Genomic DNA, 16,902 nt, shown 5'->3' on the forward strand with positions numbered 1-16,902 from the left:
AAAAAAAAAAATCATGAATTGTTATTATTTGCCTTAACGTTTTTCAAAATAATCCTAAAGACATAAACAGTAAATCTATACACTACATTGTTTGTTTGTTTATTTTATTTTATTTTGCTATGCTATTGCTATGCTGTTTTATATAACAATAAATATGTATGGAAGTCAAGTAGTGTTCAATCATATTTACTCCCACGTTTGAACAACCTTAACATGATTTATTAACAAAGAATACAGGGTCCACATACAGTTTGATCTAATAATCAGACTGCAGCGCCGTCCTTCTGACAAGAACAGTAATTACTGCCATTTACTACTTTCAAAAGCAGTCGCTTAATCACCTAACAGCTGTATAAGCAAAATCACAGCTAGAAAGATCCAGATGATCTGAAATTATAATGTAATGCTAGTGAAGAGCAGCCAGTGATGCCTTGAGGGGTTTTGCATATATTGATTTTTCATCCTCCTCATGCTGAGTCATTATGTTCAAGCCTGTTGATCTGTTTATCTCTGATTATGAAGAACGCTTTTTAATCACATTCCCACCTGTTGAGGTCACTAACCTGTTCCAATAACATTTTCAAGTGACATCAAAATTTCACATGCATTATTTTAATGGGCACATTATACACTTTAAAAATGTATCTGCTTTTGATTCTCTGCTTTCTGTGCTCTATAATATATTATAATGCAGTATATTCCTAGCTGCAACTTTGGTAAAAGACAAGCTGTTTCTTTAAGAGGAGCTCTTGCTGGGTGCAGACATCACAAGGGCATTTGCTAATGACTACCTTGTGTAAAAGCAAGGTGCATGACGGTAGTAAAAAAAGAATAGAGCTGACAAGTTTCTTCCTTTTCTCAGCTGATGGTTTTCTGCATGATGTCTAATATGAGATTATATTATACACCATATGATGTTAGAAATCTGTACATAATAACCTAATTGACTATCTGTGCTAAATGAGAACAGCATGCTGTATATGACATGTTTTATTTAAATTTGATGCTTTTTCCTTCCACATCTGCAACACCATTATGGAAGAGAAGAAACAGGGAAAGAGCATTAGTGTGGGACAACAGAAAGCAGAATGTGTTTGAGTAAAGGTTAGGTACTGCGCTAAAATGAAGGGACTCACTGGGGACTTTGTTGTGCAGCATTTCATTAGCATGTCTTTTACACTCCTTTCTTCTAGGCAACCTTTGCACAGCAAGTAAAATACTGTAAAATTTAATTTAAAAATGATCAAGGCATGTTTTTTTTCACTGTTTGAACACGAAGAAGAAACATTCTCATTTAGTTTACCATTAAATGAACACAATGAAGAATCATATTTAATCACTTCCATTTATAACAGTACACAATAATAAACAGCAATATTTACTGAAATTTACTCTTTTTTTACTAAAACCATACATTAAAGGGGTCATGAACTTAGAAATCAAAATTATCTTGATCTTTTGACATATGTGACCCTGGACCACAAAACCAGTCTTAAGTCGCTGAGGTATATTTGTAGCAATAGCCAAAAATACACTGTATGGGGCAAAATTATAGATTTTTCTTTTATGCCAAAAATTATGTCAAAAATCAAGTAAAGATCATATTCCATGAAGATATTTTTTTAATTTACTACTGTAAATATATCAAAACGTCATTTTTGATTAGTAATATGCATTGCTAAGTATTCATTTGGACAACTTTAAAGATGAATTTCTCAATATTTTGATTTTTTTGCACCCTCAGATTCCAGATTTTCAAAGTATCAAAAGTATCTTTTTTCAAAGTATCTTTGCCAAATATTGTCAGATCCTAACAAACCATACATCAATGTAAAGCGTATTTATTCAGCTTTTAGATGATGTATAAATCTCAATTTCGAAAATTGACACTTAAGACTGGTTTTGTGGTTCAGGGTCACATATAAGAGGTCATTGTACTATTAAAACATCCTGTAAGGATGAAACTTTCTCATTTGTCTAAAAACAGCTTATATTGAAGCCGATCTGCAAAAACGACAGCTTGTGGAATATGCCACTTTATGATGTAATAGTGTGGCTAAACACCGCCTCCGCAGAAGAAGATCAACGCCTGCTTCTACATCACTGCCTGTTTAGCCCCGCCCACCGATTCGCGCGTGTAAATAACGCAGGTCTATGCAGAAACCAATCGATAAACTATAATTGATGAACTTTACTCTTAGTGGAGTTCCAGACTACATCATTAAGATCTTGGTCCTTTGTTCAACTCATTTTACTGTGGATTCGTTTACAAACAAGGCACAATTCGATGCAGGATTTTCAGAAAGAATGAAACTAAAAGACGATGCTGTGCCAACTATATTGGATACAACAGTAATATCATAATAAACAAAGTAACTGTTTTTTTTTTTAATGTGGTCACTATTGCTTTGTCTGTTATTACAAATAGTTAGATATGTACTGAGTATTTATGCGTTTACCAGTAGGCATTTACATCCGAGTCTACAATCTGCCAACAGAGTGTTCCAATGAGGGGGCTCAAAACAGGACGGAAAATAGCCTATTACTTCTAAATGATGCTGTTTTTGATGTAAATATCTTGATAACAGTATAAGTGGATTTCAGAAAAAAGGCAGTAAAATGCCTGTGGGATTTTTGAGTGGTATATAATGCACAAAAATGAGAGTTGTAAATTATTTCATTGCAATAGACGATTTGAACTGACTCACAGAAATTAATCATAATTATGTAGGAACTCTATGTCTATCTATATAGCTAGCTAGCTAGATCCATCACTCTCATATTTGTGGTTTTCAGGAAATTTGGTTCACCAGTGAGTCTTTGCTGAAAGCATAAAGGCTTATAGAAGCCTGAAAGTTAGAATCTGCAGCCCTTAATGAAAGCGACCTCTGTCTGTGGTGATGCTTGGTGATGTCTGGTGAAATATCTTGCCAGGGTGACTTGGCACATGGACAGAGGATGGGATTGTGTTTCCTATCCCTTATCCTTTTGCCCAAAAGTCAGTGATGGTGAAAGTCCTTTTCTTGTTCACCCAGAGTTTGGCTATGTGTTTTGGCATCTTGCTCTTACTCAAGTAATATCAACTGAACTGCAGATGGTGACGAGAAATCCTGGTGCTAAAAATCTATAAAGCTTTTTCTTCAGCCATGTCTAAATGATCTTTAAGGGTCAAAACATTCAATTGATTGTAATCCAGACAATGCACAATCAAACACCAATCTCCTACCTCTTGATGAAGAATGTCTGCAGTATCCATGGTTACCTCAACTACGCAAAAGCCAAAAATTGCAATGTAGATAGTGTTTTTTCCAAGGCTGAGAAATGGCATGCTGAGGGCAGCTCTCCATGGAGACCAAGTAAACCGACGTTATGGACTTAAGATGAATGGAAGGTGGTGATAGCTTGACAGTACAGAGAGTTCTGTGTTCATTTAAATCCAGAAATGCTGTCAGACCCCTCTGCCTGTCAGAGAGAGAAGAATCTCCATTTATTTCCTCCACTCACACTCTCACCCACACTTTACATCATGAAGGGCCAATGAGGCTGGCTGGCAGTAACTGGATTTATGAACTAAAGTAATGATGCCGCAAGTAATAGAGAGTTGCATAAATTGCTGTGAGCCTCTGCACTGTAAACCATCCGCTGACCCAGACTGGGCGATTTAGTTAAACATTATACTGCATTAATTCTCAGTCTTCTGACAATATATTAGACACATGTTAAAAAGTTGAATGTAAGTAAAATACCTAAAAATAAGCAATATTTTCAATGCATATATTATAATTTTCATATGCACCATTGCAACAATACATAATAATCCTGTTAACAAAAATATGTTCTAAGAATGTAAATGTTATTTCCGAATGTTTTCAGAACATTCAAAAAAAAATGTATTGGTTTTGTGAACATTAGAGAGAACATTAAGGTAGTTCTTAAGGTAGTTGTTAAGTTTAGGGTATTGGGTAGCATTAGGGATGTAGAATATGGAATATGTTATATGTTAATAACAGGCATGCTAATAAGCAACTACTTAATAGTAAGAATGGGTTAATAGTGAGAACTGGTCCCTACTAAAGTGTTACTGAATGATCTCTGAGCCATCTGAAACAAGAAGTAAATAGTAACATTTATAAAACATTATACTAGGGACTTCAAGAAAATTCAATAAATTATATATATATATATATATATATATATATATATATATATATATATATATATATAATTGTTATTTTTTTGGCTAATGTTTTGATAATGTTATTAAAGACCAGTGCCCATTGCATACAATGGTTAGACTAGTCTTACCAGTCAACGATTTATTTGTTGTTGTATTTTTAGGTCTTAATTTTTAAAAGTCAGTTACATCAAAATGTAAATTGAATCTGAAAAATAAGACTCATTACCCCTTGACTGCTAGTTGGTCAGACTAGTTCTTAAGACACAGTCTTAAAATAGAGGCTAAGCTCATGCAACTTGCCCCAGATAACATTTGTTCATAATTTAAAGAGAACCTTGCAAGCAGAATGTTCCCTGAAAGATGAGAATGAACAGAAATACATATATTGTAACTAAAACATATTAAAACATGAAAAATGCCATGCAGAGGCTTCTGTGAACATTGAATCGGAATTTTGAATCGTTTAAATTTTGTACATGAATTTATTATGATAAACGTGTTTTTTTTTTTTTTAGCATATTAGAAGTGAAGTGTTGATTTTTCTTTTCTCTGTTAATAATTTACATTTTACTACAGTACACTTCAGGAACGGTTCTATAGATATGATCATGATTTCTAATTGCTTCCAAAATCTTCCTGATTTTGTTACAACACAATAATATACTGGCAACATGAAAAAAGTCATTTCAAGTCATTTCAAATTATAATATCCTCTATAATATTCATATTTCTGAGTAACACAATATTCAACAATTATGAAAAACATTAAGACAGAAATGAAAACAGTCAAGATATGAAACAGGTTTTTTTATTATTTATTTATCTTTCAATACAACAAATCAAAACTTTTTTGTTATTATCATGCACGGATTAATTGTATGTGATAGGAATCATAAAATAGGTTAAATAACAGGTAATTAAAAACAGGTTCAAGTTTGTGCTGTCCCTTTGTTTAGTGCTCCCATTTACAATACTTGCTCAGTGAAACAGAAGATAATGAGTGTGTTATCTTTGAGATCAAAGTCTCTAATTGTGATGGTACCACCTTTGCACTGACAACCACACAACTTGCTTAAAACAAGAATTATTAATACATACACACTTATATCAAACAAAAAGTGCTCAACATCTGATTTTGCATTGGAATCAGTCTCTAAAAATGACTCGGTTACACGATGCTCAGTATCACATAATCACAAAATATTGTACACCGTTTGCTGATAATCAAATGAAGTGGGCTGTTCCAAGGCAAAGACATTTATGACAGCTATCCTTCAACTAAGTGATATGCGGAGTTGAATACGGAGCTGTTATATTGGTAACGCAGGTACTGTTTTCAATCTGTTTCCTCCTTAAATTTATACCTGTTCTGTTAGGCAATTATGCTATATTGTGACAAAAGGGACTGTGTCTATTTTTCATCTTATTTTAATATTTTCTATTTGGCGGGAATGGTCAAAGCAACTATTTTTAGCTCTTTGTTGAATGTGCTGTTTTGTGACAAGTGCAGGGTTTCTTTAACATTTGCTAAATCATCAGGAGTTTGGTATGCTGATTTCACAAGTGTATTTTTTCTATTGTGGTGGCGCTGGCTCTAACAGAGATCACATTTAAATTATGATAGACAACAGTTTCATATGCCATATGTCACTATTGCTAAATACTTAAATCGCTAACAAATGCTTCGTTAGAGCAGCACACCTAACTGTATTCTTGGGTGTAAATGTATTGTTTACATTTAAACGTATAAAATATATAAAGACCAAGATGATGTCAGTGAACGGGTTAAAGGAATGCTGTCATTTCAATTCATCTTAAGATGCATTAACAGCATATGTGTTGTGCAGCATTTAGAACTGAATTTAAAAGCCTTTGTAAATTCTGTATCAGTCGCAGAATCTGAACTTGAGGGAGTGGAAAATATGCAGAATTTCAATTTCAATTTAAATGTGATGTCTAATTAAAATGAACTGAATTTCAAATAACTGTAATCTTCACTAGTAAAGGAAAACTATGAAGACAACCTTAGGATGTATTAGAAAAAGGTCATAAAGTTGAAAAGCATCAATTTGAAAGTTAATAGGCCTTATGGACAGACAGAATTTTACAAATTTCTGACATTCATCTTTGCTTTACTCTACAGGCACTAAAGGGCAGATGGATAACAGCACATTTAAAATATTTCTTGCTCTAACATGTCTCTCTATTACTTCAACACTGATTTTGGCATACAAGAGTTATCCTCTTTACCAATATGTGACTGCTTCCTATAATACACAAAAAATACCAGACGCTTTAAATTCGACAATGCCCATCAAAGACTCAGAGCATGCCTTCTATAATACATGTAAAATCACAGACCCTTTAAATTCAATAACACCCATCAAAGACTCGGAGCATTTCATGGTGTCTGCGTTTATCGACCACAGACTGGGTGGGGTCATTCGAGTCATCGCCATAATCAAAAGAAACAGTCTTCAGCCCCTTTACTGTGTTTACTGCAGCGCTGAACAAGTCTGCAAAACTGTTCACACAGATGTCCAGATACACAACGACCATTTTGGCTTCCCGTTTCACGTCTCAGATGTGATTTGTAAAGGTAAACACATGCAAAATGCAACTCATGTCCGTATATCAACTAAAGATTTAGATAACAATGCAACAGAGTATCTGCCAATACAAAATCAAGTGAGAATGAGCACTTTTAAGTATAACTTTACCGTTTGCATCTCAAACCTTTTTGGCGACTACAACAATGTACTGCAGTTTGCTCAAACGATGGAGATGTACAAGCTTCTGGGTGTACAGCATGTGGTCATCTATAAAACTGGTTGTGGACCAGACTTGGAAAAGCTCTTAAAACATTATGAAACAGAGGGGATACTGGAGATCGTTCCATGGCCTATCAACCAGTTTCTGAACCCTTCTTCAGGCTGGAACTTCCAGGAGCACAAAGGTGACGTCCATTATTATGGTCAGTTAGTAACACTCAACGAGTGCATTTACAGGCACATGTACCAGTCCAAGTACGTTCTCCTGAATGACATTGATGAAATCATCATGCCTTACAAACACGCCAATTTACCATCTCTCATGAAGTACCTTCAGTATGCTTATCCCAGAGTAAGTGTATTCCTTTTTGAGAGCCACGTTTTTCCCACAACACAGTTTGAGGAGAGTCGGAAGTTCAAACGAGCTGAATGGAATAATATTCCAGGTGTTAATATCATGGAGCACATTCACAGAGAACCTAATCGAAAGAACATTTACAATCCCACAAAGATGATTGTCAACCCAAGGAAGGTGCAGCAAACTTCAGTACACTCCTCATTGAAAAACTATGGATATATTCACCGTGTAGCATTTAATGTGTCTAGGATGGCGCATGTGAGAGAACCAGTGCAGGTGAATCTTACCAAAGAGCAACTGTTTGTGGACAAAAGAATGTGGGACTTTGAGCAAAAACTGATACCGAATGTTGACCGGACTTTGAAGCTTTCAGGTTTGTTAAGGCCTCACTGATGACATGATTTTATTATAATTATGCAGATTGAGAAATCTGACATCTGAAAAATAAAGGATGCCTTTTGAGAAATATAATCTTAGCCAAAATGGTTGCAAAACTGATTTAGACCAAGGTAAAGTTAAAAAGGTACTCAGCACATTAACTTCCAGTTTTAACTCAGCCTTTCTTTTTGGATTTGTTCTCAGGAAAGTTACATTTATAATGAATTATTTTGTATTTTAATATTATTTTTGTTAATTATAAAATTGTTTTAATACTTTATTCATTATTTTTTTCATTACAGTTTTTTCATTACATTTAATATGAGCAGTATTTACATTAAAGAAATGGTTGTAGGTTGACCACGTGTTTAAAAGGGTTCTTATTTTATTCATATATGTTGAGTTTAAAAATCACACAATACAAACTTCACCAAATTACTCTACATCAGAAAAAATTTACACTAAACTGTGCATATACAGTGTAACAGGCATAAAGTTTACATAATGATGTTCACAATAGATATGTGACTCTGTAGGTTTTAAGAATTCAATATTGTTAACATGTAGATTTGAAGGAGCATCTGCTAAATAAACAGATCCCACTCTCTTTTCCTCCTCGTCATCATCCTCTTCTTGGCAGGTCTAAATCTGCACCATTAGTCTAGTCTGAATAAATGACAGTCACATATTGCATGTTACATAAAAGCAGTCACAAGTGGCTATTGCACAGTGCTTAGATGATCTGTGAACACACCAACTGTCTCTTAATATGGAATATTTCACTATAGTGCAGATGTAATCCGGTTCTGAACTACCAAAGCAGCACAACTATAAATCAGACCCTAATAATCCAAATCTCAAGTAATCACATCACACGTGTTAAGCCTTGGCATTAACGTTTCTTATGCCCTGTTTTACAAAAGCCACGACTGTCTTTTTTTCAGGCATTTCAATAACTTAGCGTCTTGACAGGATAAAATGCAATTTCACTTCCGCTGTATTTTTGTTTTGGTCTTAGTTTAGCACTTTTGGATCGGATCGGAACAAAAGAAGTTGATCCTAGGACATGACTTACTTGGCAAAATCACGGCGTATCTATCTATCTATCTATCTATCTATCTATCTATCTAACATTTTATAGTTGAAGTCTAACCTCTCAGATAGGTCTTTCAAGGTATCCTGAAGGGGTGAGAAGTCCAAGTCACAACATCTAGCTACTGGGGTGCCTCAGGGCTCAGTTCTTGGACCACCTTTCTTCTCTATCTACATGGCTCTTGGACCACTTCTCTTCTTTATATACATGGCATCACTAGGTTCTGACATTCAGAAATATGGCTTTTCATATCACTGCTATGCTGATGACACTCAACTCTATACCTCTCATTCCATCCTGATGATCCAATGATAGCTACTCGCATCTCAGCATGTCTAACAGTCATTTCTTGCTGGATGAAGAACCTTCAACTCAACCTTGCCAAGACCTGCTTGTGGTTTCAGCAAACCCATCACTTCATCACAATTTCTCCATCCAGCTAGGCGCATCAACCATAACTCTTTCCAGGACAGCCAGGAACCTTGGATTTGTGATTGACAATCAGCTGAATTTCACAGACCACATTGCTAAAACTGCTCGGTCCTGAAGATTTGCCTTATACAACATCAAGAAGATTTCTTTCGAAACATGCTACACAACTCCTTGTTCAAGCTCTTGTTCTGTCCAGGCTGGACCATTGCAATGCTCTCTTGGCAGATCTTCCAGCCAGTTCTATTAATCCAGAATGCGGCAGCAAGAGTAGTCTTTAACAAGCCAAAAAGACCGCAAGTCACACCTCTGTTCATCAACTTGCACTGGCTACCAATAGCTGCTTGCATAAAATTCAAGGAATTGATGTTTGCCTACAAAACAACCTCTGGCTCTGCACCGCTTTACCTAAAATCAATAAGCTTTTGTTCTACAAGTGAACAGCGCTTTGTAGTGCCATCCCAAAGAGGCACAAAAACACTTTTACCTTAACTGTTCCCTGCTGGTGGAATGACCTGCCCAACTCGATCCGAGCAGCTGAGTCTTTAGCCATCTTTGAGAAATGTCTAAAGTGTCACAACAACTCTCAATTTTTTTTTTATTGTATCTACTTGTTTTCTTTTTATTTATTAAACAAAACACAACCCTCTAACACTAGCGTTCTCTATTCTTTTTCTATTCTATCTACTTGTTTTCTTTTTAATTATTATAAAAATAATAATAACGTGACCCTCTAACACTAGCTATATTTATATGTCTTTTCTATCTAATTTTTATTCTTTTTATTTATTATTTAACCTAGCTACATACTGCGTAAGACTAAACGGGACTCATCACAACACTTATTTATATATTCTCATATATATATATATATGCTCTTTTTTTGTTTTGACTGCTTGTATTGCCATCATTTGTAAGTCACTTTGGATAAAAGCATCTGCTAAATGATTAAATGTAAATGCAAATACAGATTTAAGACAAATCAGAAGTCTTTGGACATCAGTTGCATTGGTATTTGTTCAAATGTACCCTTTTACCCTTATAAATAATCCTTATAGCCTTACTTACTTGTTATTCATAACTACTGAGCAAATGCTATATTGTGTAATTAATATTCAGGGGCGAAACTGATGTTTATCATATGTCCCCCACATTTCAGATAAAAAGGCTTCATGTGCACATCTGCTGATAAATGTACAAATCATCCTTAAAAGGACTGCAAAAGTGGTGGCCCTGCAGGCAAAATACACATTTGCACACTCACTTCCTCATTTGGTGACCATGCTGTGGATGCTAATTGACATATCCTTTGCAGTTTGAGAGGGCTTAATGAAATGGTTGCAGTAGCTCTCTCTCTCTCCTTCTCTGTTTACCATCATTTCCCATTCCTTGCAAAGCATGAATTTAGTTTCTGTAGGAAGAGAAGTTCAAGCATAATGGTGCATTATACAAAGCTATATGCAAAGACCTATGAATATAAATTTAATATTTAGATCTTCTGTTATGAATATTATTCCATATTTTAATTTGAATGTCGGATTGAAATAAACATTGCCGTTATAGCGGAGTTAATCATTACGTTACCATAAGCGCGGCTAAAGCTAACATAATGAGTATTAGAATGAAGTTTATTTAATGCTCCTATAACTTTTATCAGGGTAAAATAAAATAAAAAACAGGAGGACATGATGGTATTTACTATTTTTACACACCAGAGGCTTTTAAATGAACCGTGAATCTAAAATATGCCTGTTAGAGAATGTAGCTACACAGATAGCACACGTACGTCTGCAAGATGTCTGTTAAAGATCTCTTGATCTGGAAAGCATCTGCTGTCTACAAACATCTGACAGACGTCTTTCAGATGTCAGTTTTACATACATTCTAAATCATAAACATCTTAAAGACATCTAATAGACGTCTATTTGACATCTAAAAGGAAATGTTCTATAGACGTATTGAAGATGAGCAAACACCATAAAAAATACGTCTTGCAGATGTAAATGCAGACATCAAATAGACGTCTCCAAGATGTACGTGTGCTATCAGTTTGTCATATCAGTCCGTCAGAAAAGCCGTTCTGGACCTTTTTATTTCTTTTTTTTTTTTTTTTAGCTAGTTAGTTGTTATTCTTGACTGGATAACTAGCTTAAAAGCCCTTTTAAATTAAATATGTACACAGTTTGGATTAAATGAAAGTACAGTCAAATTTTATCTCCTGTATATAGACTTTTCAATAAGATACCATTCATTAACATTACTTCATGTTATTATCTAACATCAACTTATAGTGAGTGAACAATAATCATTAATTTATGTTTTTGAATGTTATTTAATACAAACACTTGCTCATTCATGTTTGTTCATTGTGCATTAAATAATTTTAACAGATTGAACTTTTGATTTTATGTATTTGTAAATTTTGAAATGAACCCTAAGAAGAAGAATTGCTATATAGCTATTGTTTATTGATAGGTCATGTTATCTAACAAATGGAATCTTATTGTAAAGTGTTTTTAATACTACAGTTATGTAATCTTATCTAAATTTATTATAAAAGCTGAGGTTTGTTATTTACCGAAAAGTTATATGTTAGCTGGAGTCAATGATCTAATGTTGCATTTGGTCAGACTCAGCCCATTGCTTAAGTATATTATATTTTCCTTTTACAGCTGCAGGCTGAGGAATATCATGACACCCCAGCAAACCCTAAAACAGACAACAGTGTAGTTGTTTTTCAGCGGCAGCAGATATGACAAAGACTTTTGGGTGAAACATGCTTACTTTTTTCATACTTTTATTACTAGTGGGAAAACATGATAAATAAGCATAAAGAATGGCATTGATTTTTGTACAGTTTATTTTTGTTTAACTTTATTAATAAAAATAATTTGCTTTTTAAATAGCATGTTTTTGTGTTTTGCTTTGGTACCGAGAACCGTGAATTTTCACTGGTCACTTGAAAAAAAATATGGTGCTATATAGCACTAAAAGTGGTTCTTTGTCTCGTAATCATAGGGGAACCACTTTTGGTGCTGTATAGCACTAAATCTTGGTGCTTCAGTGGTTCTTCAGTATGACTGAGAGGCTATATAGCATGGCTACCATATACAAAACCTGTTAAGCTCCTATATGGTTCTTCAGTGGTTCTTTGGGGTGATTAAGGTGCTATATAGCACCACTGCCGTACAAAGAACCTGTTAAGCCCCTTTAAAGGTTCTTTACGAGCCACTGTTGGTGCTGTTTAGCACCATTTTTGTTGAAGAAATACAATGCAATATGGCACCTCTTATGGTTCTACACAGCAAAATTTGACAAAGGTGCTGTATAGCACCTTTAAAGATATGGTGCTATATAGCACTAAAAGTGGTTCCCCTATGATTACGAGCCAAGAACCACTTTTAGAGCCAAGAACATTTTTTATTTGTTTTAGTACCGAATACTGAAATTTTGGTACCGTGACAACACTACTCCTGTCATTAAATAGGACCGTTGCTTCCATGTACGTCAGTGATAATATCACCCAACTCTAAATTGCAGTGTTGAAGCAGAAATGGACTGCTTTATTAAAGAGTAAAATTCAGCTATTCAGTCATATTCACCTTATTACCATGGGTCACACTCTCCATCATGATAAATACTGCACTGTAATGGTGCTAAATAACCATGACTTGAAGAACATACCAAAGTAAATTTAATTTGACCGGTTGTACTAATGCCACATTAGAGAAGTCTTGAGTCCAAAATGACCTTTAGTTATGCCTGTAGCAGAATTCCTCCACTGACGTTTAAAAGTGTGTGTTTTCAAACAGCGTATCAAAAAGTGTCAGGCGTATGTGTTCATATTTGCATTTAAAATGTTCACTGGGGAATTGCCCAGTGAATCAATGTGACATGACACGGCTTACCCCTAATTGTCACTATACAGCCCAAACCCCCTTTTTTAAGAAGTCATATCTTCTTAAATTGGTTTTAATGAAACCTGAGAGATTTCTGTCTATTCCACCCAAACTCTGATGCTTCAAAAAGTTCAAAAATGTATCTTCAAATGTAATCTATATGAGTCGAGCAATTTAATCCAAGTCTTCTGAAAAAATTTTTTTAATGATAAACAGATTTCATTTAGGCATTTATTCACATATAAATATTTATCAATGCACTGCACCTACATCTAAGAAAAGTCTGTAAAAATAGATCCCAATGGACATTACTATTTAGAATGATGCATTGCATTTAGTTGTGTTTTATTGTTTACTAAAATGTTTGTAAACCTAAAGGGGTCGGCGTGATTTTGTTGATCCTGGATCAACATTACTGTCCAAAAATATAGACTTAACCCAATCCCTACCCCTTAATCTAACCCTACCCATAATTTATTCCTAAAATCAGTGGGAAATGATAGCTGATTAACAAGGTGTAGAAGCACCTAACCCTGATCGTAAGCCTAAAACAGATATATTTCCTGAAAAGTTATCCCTCAATTCTGATTGGTTGATTGGAATCTTGTTCCAGGATCAACAAGGATGTTGATCCAGGAACATGTTGTACTTGGTGAAATCACGCTCACCAATGGTTGCTACACCCCTGATTTCTTCCCACAAAATTATACCATCAAAATGGCCTGCCGACCCTAGAAATTAAAATAAACTTAAAATGCTAAAAATACATCAAATTAAAGTTATTTTTCCCCTTTAATAACTATCGTTTTTGTTTGTTTCCCAGTTTCTGTTTATTAAAAAAATTAAAGCAAGTAGCTATAAAAGGTGGTGAGCGTGATTTCACCAAGTACAACATGTTCCTGGATCAACATCCTTGTTGATCCTGGAACGTCATTCCAATCAACCAATCAGAATTGAGGGATAACTTTTCAGGAAATATAAGTTTTAGGCTTATGATCAGGGTTAGGTGCTTCGACACCCTTGTTAATCAGCTATCATTTCTCACTTATTTTAGGAATAAATTATGGGTAGGGTTAGGTTTAGGGGTAGAGATTGGGTTAAGTCTATATTTTTGGACAATAATGTTGATCCAGGATCAACAAAAGATGTTGATCCAGGAACATGTCTTACTTGGCAAAATCACGGCGACCATAAAAGGTGGGGTCTTTGAAAATTGTGTTGAACAATGGTTAGCTTTCGAGTCAATAAGGTCGAGGACAACTGCTCTACATGCAATGGCCTTATCTCTACATGTTAAGCGGAGGATCTGCAGGATCTGGAGATCTGTAGATCTGCAGATCTACATTAACATGGCTTTAAAGGAGGTTGGGTTTAAAGACCAATTCTGCAATACGACTTTTAAAAGGTTTAATTCATAGTCCAGATGAATGGAAAGGGTAAACAGAAACAAAAATTGATCTGCCTTCTAATTAAAATCGACCTCATCCACCTCCCACTTCCTGGAGCACGCAGTTAGTTTTCTTGTCATTTATGAGGCTCAGAATTGAGCAAGACTATTGGCTGTTTGGAATTTGCAATAATTGCTGGGCTGCTTTCAGACTTGCTGTTATGAGGTTAAAACAACGATTTCTTTTAATTGGAAATTGGGAGATGGTCATTTGTTTAAGAGAAATACATGAGAAATATACCACTGATGAGAAACCAAAGACCCTCAAATGGTTTTGTGATGTTTACAGCAGTCAACAAAGGTTGTGACCTTGGAGCAATGTAATTATGAGCTCACAGCTCACTGCAGTGAGTGACAGTCTTCTTATGGTGCTCAGTTTCCTAATTTCAAAGGAGACAGCGCCTGTGAAACAACAGCACAGATGGGGCCTATGTGCTACCAGCATTGTTTTCACATCAGGGTCTAATAAAGCCTTGCATGCTGATGTAAAACACAGTGTCATACACTCTTAGCTTCTTTTTACCACTCAAAGTTACACATAACATCATAGTATCTCCCTTGCCAGAGGCTTATTCTGATTGCATGAACAGTATGACAGTTGTGTGCATAATGGCACTCGGTAGCAGAGTAGTCCAGACACTGAATGGAAGAGATGTCTCTGCTTGATTGCATTACATGATTTGTGCTTAGACATATAAAGAACCTTTCAGCAAAAAAGAGACAGCTTGAGTTCAATATCAATGAACAAATGTCACAGACCACTAAAAATAATTATATGCCACATCCCAATCAATGCTTTGATTATGAGTAGATTATATAAAAGTAAACAAATGATTTGCAGCTGTGAGTAGAAGCTTTGTTAAAAAATGTGTGTGTGGGGGATGATGAAAATGGCTTTGAAAGCAATAATGCTTTTTAATAAATGTAGCTATATCATGCCTTTGACAGCAGTGATGTACTAACAGCTACTCTGTTGTACTGTATTCACCAACAAAAGCAGAGCCCCCTTCTTTGTGGAGTCTGACGTTTATGACACAATAAATTATATAAATAGCCAAGAACTACCAAACTGAACTGAACCCCCTTCAAGCACAAGAATCGCATGTTCTTCACTAAAACAGCCTGTGAATTAATTCTGTTGGCTTACATTCATGTTAAAATATGAAGTTAAGAATGCAAATTAATCATCTGTTGTTTATTAATACAGCATGAGCCAAGTCATGCAGTAATGTAGTCTATTACACAGCAGATATCATTGCCCTAAAACGGATCATAAACGGTGCTCAAAAATATTGCCGACTTGCGCCACACCGTGGACATACTGAGTCACAGCTTCTCTTGCATTTTGCACATTGCAGTGCGATTATAACTTAAATCTACATGTATCAAAATGGAACTGGAGTTTTGGAGCCGATAAAAAGTTCAATGACTTCGACAGCTTTAACCTAAAATCTTTGGATTTGTAAATAATCGTGAGTCACGTTCGAAGTTGTCACAAAACGCCGATAAAAACGTGTGACAAACAGCATATTTTATATAAAACCTTAACACTGACCCTGCTTCTTCTGAATCAGTTATGAACGCGGCAAAATTGATATCAACTGGAAAGCGTCTAATGCCATATTATATAGATTAGAAGAAGGGCATGTAGCTCGTGCACTAAAGTGTTTTGAAGGCATAGTATCATTTTCGGTGTTCCTTTTGGTCTTTCATTACATGGAAAAGAGCGACCAGGAAATTCTAACAATTGTATTTACAAATCAGAAAGTCATGAAAGAAACAATGAGGGTGAGTAAATGTTGACATAATTTTAATTTGTGGGTGAACTATTAGTTGTGCCATATGTATTTACGTAGCTTGACAACCATAATAAACAGCTTATAGGTAGACTAGCCAAATGTAGCTGTTCACAAGGGATACGAGGGGAAATGATGTTGTTGCAAAGTGTGAGAATTGTGGTGTGTTCATGCCGTGTCAGAAATATGAAAACAAAACAAAACAAAAAAACGCAGGTTTTCAACTCGCCTAATAATTCAGACAAGCTACTGAATCAACTCACTGAATTAATTTCAAGTCAATATGAGGTGCTGGATGGGCATGCGAACTCTTGAAACATCTTTAGCTTACTTCAATAGGCATTAGGCTATTAGACAATAATATACACTGAAAATGGTAACAAATGCATTTTGGCCTATTCTCAGATTTTTTCTGTGCATCTCAAGATCGGTATTGATTGGCGTAATTATTTGTGATTTTTTTAAGTTGATATTGTAATTAATATTATCAGATAGGGCTGCTCATTGGAGTCTTTTTTTTATATTGCTGTAATGCAGGGTTTCTCAAATCTTTC

The 16,902-nt window shown here is 35.1% G+C and overlaps 1 protein-coding gene across 1 annotated transcript; it reads left to right on the forward strand.

The window, feature by feature from the left end:
• The first annotated feature begins 5,068 nt into the window (after positions 1-5,068).
• LOC131545896 (beta-1,4-galactosyltransferase galt-1-like) lies at positions 5,069-7,857 on the forward strand. The gene has a single exon (XM_058785114.1). It carries the CDS (start codon positions 6,335-6,337, stop codon positions 7,697-7,699), a length of 1,365 nt encoding a protein of 454 aa, XP_058641097.1. The 5' UTR covers positions 5,069-6,334; the 3' UTR covers positions 7,700-7,857.
• The last annotated feature ends 9,045 nt before the right edge of the window (positions 7,858-16,902 follow it).

Source organism: Onychostoma macrolepis, chromosome 08 (assembly GCF_012432095.1).
Source record: "Onychostoma macrolepis isolate SWU-2019 chromosome 08, ASM1243209v1, whole genome shotgun sequence".
Lineage (NCBI taxonomy): Eukaryota > Metazoa > Chordata > Actinopteri > Cypriniformes > Cyprinidae > Onychostoma > Onychostoma macrolepis.